At 41.5% G+C, this 7,741-nt stretch overlaps 1 protein-coding gene across 1 annotated transcript; it reads left to right on the forward strand.

The window, feature by feature from the left end:
• Positions 1-3,570: 3,570 nt before the first annotated feature.
• On the forward strand, positions 3,571-7,261 carry LOC112136702 (apoptosis-associated speck-like protein containing a CARD). The gene is made up of 9 exons (XM_024258582.2): positions 3,571-4,011; positions 4,917-4,952; positions 5,527-5,562; positions 5,647-5,667; positions 5,828-5,848; positions 5,978-6,001; positions 6,162-6,188; positions 6,328-6,360; positions 6,592-7,261. The coding sequence occupies exons 1-9, from the start codon at positions 3,687-3,689 to the stop codon at positions 6,849-6,851; spliced, it is 783 nt and encodes a 260-aa protein (XP_024114350.2). The 5' UTR covers positions 3,571-3,686; the 3' UTR covers positions 6,852-7,261.
• Positions 7,262-7,741: the final 480 nt, after the last annotated feature.

Genomic DNA, 7,741 nt, shown 5'->3' on the forward strand with positions numbered 1-7,741 from the left:
ATCAGATTCATCTGTGGTTTGTAGTGAACATTTTAAGCCAGACGATTTGGACTGGACCGGTCAGATTTTCAGACTTAGAGACGGTGTGATTCCATCCATCTTCAGCTTCCCGGTTCACCTCCAAAGAGTAGTGTGTCATCATAAAGCTATCAGCATTCATAAATGTAGATGTTTTAAATAACAGGGCAGAGTGAGATCCTTATCTCTGTATACCAGCCAATCCCAAAAGCAAGAGTGTCACAACTCCTTTAATACCATAAAATCTAGCAAGGACCCCAACAATAAGACAGTGTGTTCAAACTATATCTAAAAGACTAGTGCATTTTTTCCCCAGAATATTATGGGTTATTGCTTTAGTCATTGATTTAGTCCTAGCTCAGTTCTGGTTCAGACTTGACTCAACCCTGATTCAGTCCTGGTTTTAGTTCCTGGTTTGGAGGTGATCTAGTCGTGATTTTGATGTAGTTCAGACCTGATTTAGATGCAGTGTAGTCTTGATGTCATGTTTCAAAGCTGAATTTCGGTTTATGTACTTAATAAATATAATTAGTAAATACCACCCATGTATATTTCTATCTGTTTCCTCTGTTCTTTATCCACCACTATAATGTCTGGTTGGTTCTCCATCACCATCCTGTCCGTCTGGATCTGGAAGTCCCACAGGATCTTTGTTCTCTCTCATTCTCTACCACTTTCTGAGGTGTTTCCCATTTGGACTTTGGGGTTTCCAGTCCATATTCTGCACACATATTTCTGTATATTATTCCAACTACTTGGTTGTAGCGTTCCATGTATGCTTTCCCAGCCAGCATCTTCCACCCGGCAGGTATGTGCTGGATTGTTTCCTCACAGCCTACACCTCGGGTCTTGTCTGGTGTGGTAGATCTGAGCCTCTATCCCTCTGGTGTTCAGGGCTTGTTCCTGTGCTGCCAGGATCAGAGCTTCTGTGCTGTCCTGCAGGCCAGCCCTCTCTAGCCATTGCTAGAACTCCTTGATATTAGCCACTTCAGTTGTCTGGTGGTACATCCCATGTAGGAGCTTGTCCTCCCATGATGCTCTGTCCTCCAGTATCTTCTGCTTTCCATTGTCTGAGCACGCTGTCAGTTGGGGCCTTGAGCTTGACATATTCATGCATCTCAGATGTTTCATACTGGATAGTGGCTTCCACACTCACTAGTCCTCGGCCTCCTTCCTTGTACCTAGTATACAGCCTCAGGTATGAAGAACTGGACAGCACCGGGCCCTGACATGACACACGCCTTCTGTCTTAAGAAACTCACAGCACTCCACAAACGCCTGCAGCCACAAATGAACCAGATGAGTCTGACCCTGAATGGTGAACGGAAGGGTGATCAATCCTGATTAAGAAGGATCCCCCAAAGGGTGCAGTCCCATCCAACTACCGGACAATAACCTGTCTCTCCACAACATGGAAGCTCATGTCAGGCATCATTGCAAGCAAAATACATCGACACATGGATCAAGTCATGAGCAACACACAGAAGGGCATTGGTAGAGACTCCAGAGGAGCCAAACACCGACTCCTGGTTAACAGACCAGTCACACAAGACTGCAGGTCACGACACACCAACCTGTGCACAGCCTGGATTGATTACAAGAAAGCCTTTGACTCAATGCCACACACCTGGATCGCTGAATGCTTGGAGATGTACAACATCAACAGGACTCTAGGAGCCTTCATAGGAAACTCAGTGAAGTTGTGGAAAATCACCCTTGAAACCAATGGCAAGACAATTGCACAAGTGTCCATCAAATGTGGTATTTACCAAGGTGATGCTCTGTCCCCACTGCTGTCTTAGGTCGTCTTAGCAGGTGAGTTCTTTGTTGGCATCGTTTCACTAAGGATTCTGTGTTTGTGTCTAATTTTAGGGTGGAGTCAAACACAGTCCTTAAGTATTTATAGTTTCCAACAATTTCAACTTCCTGCCCGTGAATGGAGCTCGCTGTAGTTTCACTTTGGTTCTTCTAAAATCAGTGACGAGTTCTTTTGTTTTCTCCACATTCAACTCTAAAAAATGTCCATCACACCAGTTTACAGAACCTGACGTGGCACTGCCATGGTCCAGCTCAGGTTCTTGTAGGAGGGTCAGGAGTGTCGAGTCATCAGAGAACTTCACCAAGTAGCTGCCCTCTCTCTGTGACCTGCTACCATCAGTGTAGAAGATAAAAAGGAGTGGAGATCGAACACAGCCTTGTGGAGCGCCTGTGTTTGTGGCCGTGACGTCAGGTAGTTAAAATCAGTTCTTAGCCGTGAGACTCAAACGTGTGGTTTCATTTTGTTACAAGCTGACGAGAAATCTGCAAATACAAGTCTTGCATAGAATTTTGTTTTTTCTAAGTAATTATTAATAATGTCGAGAGTAAAAGGTTTTGCACTTTTGCGAGCGTGATAAGCAAACTGCAGGGGGTCTAGTTTTCTGAGCACTGAAGGAATTATTTCCTCTTTTATCATTTTTTCAAAAACTTTCATGCCGAGCGACGTAAGGGCAATAGGTCCAAACTCTGTTAGTAGTCTGGGATTTTTGTTGTCGGAATTGGAATTATTATTGATTTTTTCCAACATGAGGGAATCTGACATTTGTTGGCACTCAGCTGGAAGAGTGATGAAGACTCCACCCAGTTGGTCACACCGATTGTCCTTCCTGGATCAGTACTGCTCCCAGACCTTCAGGACGTGTATCAACAGATAACATTACATCCTTTTTCACATCCAAATACTTGATCACTGGAGCTTTGCTGACAAGCATCTTCAGATTTTCAAAGTTTCTTGTTCATTTTCCCAATGCCAAGCGGCATCCCCCTCCAGAAGCTTCCGGAGTGGCGCACTTACATCTGAGAGGTTTGGGGCAAACGTTGCTAGATACTGAAGCATCCCCAGAAACCTCAGCAGACCTGCTTTGTCTTCTGGCTCAGGCACGTCCTGTATAGCTCTGACTTTCTCTTGGTCTGGTTTCACACCTTCTGCTGATAGAATGTGACCAACATAAACCATCTCGGTTCTTTTGATCTTGCACTTGTCTCTATTTAACTTCAGGTTGATCCCTCTGATTCGGTCCATCAGTGCTCTCAGCCTCCTGTCATGCTGCTTCTCATCTTCACTCCACATATCATCAACTATGTTCACAACACCCTCCAAACCTTCTACTCTCCGTGCAGTGCACTTCTGAAACACTTCTGGAGCTGACGACACTCCAAACGGAAGTCGCAGGAATCTGTATGCATACGGGGTGTTGAAGGTACATAACTTAGAACTCTCCTCGTCTAGCTGCACCTGCCAGAAACCATGATTAGCATCCAGTATAGAGAAAACGTTTGCATTTGGCATCTCTGCAGTTATTTCTTCAACTGTGCGCAGAGTGTTCTCTCTTCATGGCTTTGTTGAGATGAGAATTTGCTCACTTCAAGCACCAGCCTCTTGGTCAGTTGCTGAACTGCAGTGTTTTGTTCCTTCCTGGTTGGCTTCACCCCCCACCTGCCAGAGTTCCTGCTTGCTCCAGATCCATGACTCAACTTTTACCATAACGACACCTGGATGAAGGAGAATCTTCATGGACAGATTTCCTCCTTTAATGTTGTTATAACTGTTCTTATTCAATCTGAAAGTTGTCATCTGCAAATATCCATATACAAAGCAGTTCCTGTGAAGTAGAATTTTCCGATTGCACATGAATGCACCGCCTCCTCTTAAGTCTCCTCCCGTGTGGAACCTGATCAGAGGAACGCTGCAGAGAGCTGAGCTGTTAGAAATGGATGAAATAATAATTCTGAAGAACTTCCTGCAGAAACTCTCTGATGATCAGTTTGAGACTTTCATCAACAAACTGCTGGACAGAGAAGGAGATCCACGCGTTAGTGAGGAGCAGGTGAAGGGGAGAGGACACCCGGAGGTCGTAGAGGTGATGGTGAACGTGTTCTCTGAGGAGAATCTCCTGAATGTGGCTGCAGAGGTTCTCCATGACGCTCGCCTGGTGAAATATGAAGTCAAGCTGGGTAAGAGCTTCTCTTTGTTTTTGAGTCGCCTGGTTTGAGTTTCAATCCAACCATCTGTGTGTCATGAAAGATGAGTCTTCTGCTTCAACTTAACTTTAAGTACTAAAAAGAATGCAAAAAAGATTTGTCTTGAATTCTTATTTATTGATTGATTGTTGAATTTCTTGTTAAATTTATGATCATCTTGTCTTAAACTGCTCTAACTCGTTATAAAAATCACACATCAGACGACTCATGAGCTCTCGTTAGGAAAAGAGAGACATAAACGTAAAACAACACAACCAGACCTGAACGTCCAAAGATCTGGAACAGGAGTCTCACACTGACCCCGCCCACTTCATGATGTCAGTACATGTCAAACATGTATGGACAGAACGTTTCTGTCTCATGTGTGAACACGCTGACGACGCCAAAGGCAGGTAACCGTCCACAAACAATCAGAAGATGAAGGTTGATTTAAAATGTTCAAATTATAATCCTTAAAGTCTTTGTCCCAGCAGCCTTACAGCTGTCTGAGGGGGAAGAAAGGGGAGAAAGGGGGGCGTCAAACGTTCCCTTAAGGAGGTAGGGTCACAAAGTAACGAGTTACTGGAGGTTCATCATTATGACCGTCTCGTGTGAACGTTTGTCTTAAGGGGCGGGGCCTGTCTGTCCACACACTCAGATGTTCCAAACATACCTGTTGGCCCCAAAAGTCTTCACATACAAACATGTTCACAATACAACTGCAGTCCACACACACTTCTGCATACAAACCAACACGTGAAGCCTTTCATTCTGTCACTAGTAGTGCCAAGGTCACAGACGTACAAAGATCCTCTATGGTGACAGAAAACACAAATGCAACGACTTGTTTGTTAAATAGTCTGTCCTCTTTGCTGTAAATCTTCCTTCGTGTTTTACAGCTGAAGATGCTCCTGCAGGTGTGAGCGCTGCACCAGGTAAGAGCGAGCAGGACGTCCTGTTTCTGAGATCTACTGTTGTTCATCCATGGATGCACCTGAAACCACAACACAGGTTTAGTTTGAACTCCAACTCAAACATATCTGAAGATAATCATCAGGCATCCAATTAACATAACTTTGAATTTCATCACAAAAAATCTCAATAAAATATTCTCATCATTTTAATATTATAAACAGCAACATTATTTATCAGATGTGGGTGAAAAAAATCTCAAATGTTTTGTTCTCAGCAAAAAAACAAAAAAAATCCTGAAATTCTTGAATTCCAGTTTAGAATTCAAAATCTCAGAGAAACATGAGAAGGTTTGAGAATATTTTTCCATGAACAGATTTGTGAATGAAGCCAAACATGATATGCAACAAACTATAAAGTGCTTTTTATTGGTCACTAAATTCAGAAGTGAACTAGAAATCCCTGCAGCATCGAGACCATAAACGTTTGGAACAAAAGCTTTAATATCTGTACTGTTAAGACTCACTACCTCACTGATTCTCACTGATCTGGTGGATCACATGATCCAGTCTAACTGTGTTCTTCTCCTCACTGAAGATGATCCAGTAGACACGATCAAGTCCATCATACGCTGTAAGTGTTTCACGTGTTTTCTGTCTTTCGGAGACCGTATGTTATCCATTCTAACTGTATTTCTGATCGTTTCATCTGAAACAGTTGGACTGTCACCAGATTCCAGTGAGTGTTTCACAGGTTTTTTGGATCAATCAGAGACTATGAACTAGAAATCAGAAACTGTATGAATACCGACATGTTTACGTTCTTTTACTGTTTATACTCTCTGTCTTTGTTAGATTACACTTTAAAGATTGTTTTCTGCTTTTCTCTTCTGAAACAGACCCGACGGTCATGGTCAACTGTAAGTGTCTCACGTGTTCTGTGTCAGACTGTAACTAAACTAGAAACTAACATACATGAAGCAAAACTACACATTTGTAGTCAGATTACATCCTCCATTCTAACTGTCTTCTCGTCGTTTCATCCACAGCAGACGGATCCTCACCAGAGCCTAGTCAGTGCTCCACATGTTCTCATCAGATTCTATAAACTAGAAATCACAAACAGCACAAACTCTGACATGTTTGGATCAGAAGTTCTGCAGCTTTTACTATTTATCTGTGTTAGATTGATTATATTTTAAAGTTGTTTTCTCTTCATTTCATCTGAAACAGAACCAAGAGACAGCGCCAACGTAGAGTGTGAGTGTCTCATGTTTTCAATCAGACTGTAAACTGGAATATTCAGCATGAACGTCATCATTACTGACCTCTGAACATCAGAGCTAATATTTATATCTCCAGTCTGATGAGGTTTCTCTTCTCGTTTCCTGTCAAACAGACAGACACAGAGACCCGTGGAGCAACATCCACTGTAAGTGTTTCACAGCATGAAGACCAACATGGACGAAGCTAAAGCTCCACTTTACATCCAAACATGCTTTCATGTCTGAGGGAGTTTTCCTGGGATTTATCTTCCTAAGACACTTGCTTTGTTTCTGTTTTTGTCTGGTTTGTGATCTAATTCACTTTGTGGAAAGTGCTGCAGAAATACAGATTTAGTTACTAATTAACTTGAAATTTAATCTCTCTCCTTATTTTTTAGCTTCTGCCTTTGTAGAAAAATACAGGATGAAGTTGATCGGGAATGTACCTGATCCTGATCCTCTGCTGGATCTTCTTCGGCATAAAAAAGTTCTCAGTGATCATTCCTATTCTGAGATCAAAGCTCTGCCGACTGATGACAGGAAGATGAGTCAGCTGCTGATGGGGCCGTACCTGAAGACCAAACCGTCCTGTGACATCTTCTACGACTACCTGAAGAAGGAGCATCCGTATCTCGTCCTTGATCTTTTGCAAAACTAAACAAAAGTTCTACAGAAAATATTATGAAAAATGTATTTTCAAATATCCAAACAAAACATTTTCTGCAATATTCTAAAATAAAACCCCAAAGGCCTCTTTTAAAATACTGAACATATTTTCAACCCAAATGTAATAATCTCAGAAATGTGATTTATCTTTATCAGTGTCGTTCAGTCAAACACATTTTTATGTCTTTATTCAACTCTTTGAATTTTGATTTTGACAATGAAATCATAATTTTCTGTGTTTTTTTTCTATATTTTTCAATAACCGCTGTTTTAATTCTGAGATTAAAGAGTTTTTTGCTTATTTCCAGAATAATTAAAGTAAAAAAATAAAAAAAGTTTCCCCCCACAGGAAGTCTTCAGTCCAAAATCAATCCTTCAACAATAAATTATTCATTTTTTAAATGTATCTTCTGTCGTTAGATTCAGACATGTTTTCTCAAAGTGACCAATTTTTTTATAAAAGATCTGAAGTGATTAAAAGATGACATTCTTCCTCATTAGAACCAGATTGTTAGGAGGACAACCCAAGGAGAGCAGCGAACAGATTAGAATTCAAGTGTTTATTGAGAGGTAGAGGAAGTGGATTTGCTGCCAGATGTACAGGAGAGCCTGAAAGTCAGATATGCAAAGTTATTAGTAGTCAAAGTTCCAAGTTTGGGCTGATGATGATCGCGTATGTTGGAGGTCCTCAGAAGTAGCTGACTGACGAATCCTCCAGAGTGTAACTGTGCAGGGCGGATGACGTGAGCAGATTCAATTTAATTTTATTCTATAGCCCAAAATCACAAAGGAAATTTCCCTCATTGGGCTTCATGCAGGTAATTTTACAGATGCAGAAAATTAGTCATAAAATATGAACAATAGTTAAAAACTAAACAGACT

The sequence above is a fragment of the Oryzias melastigma genome, linkage group LG16, assembly GCF_002922805.2.
Source record: "Oryzias melastigma strain HK-1 linkage group LG16, ASM292280v2, whole genome shotgun sequence".
Lineage (NCBI taxonomy): Eukaryota > Metazoa > Chordata > Actinopteri > Beloniformes > Adrianichthyidae > Oryzias > Oryzias melastigma.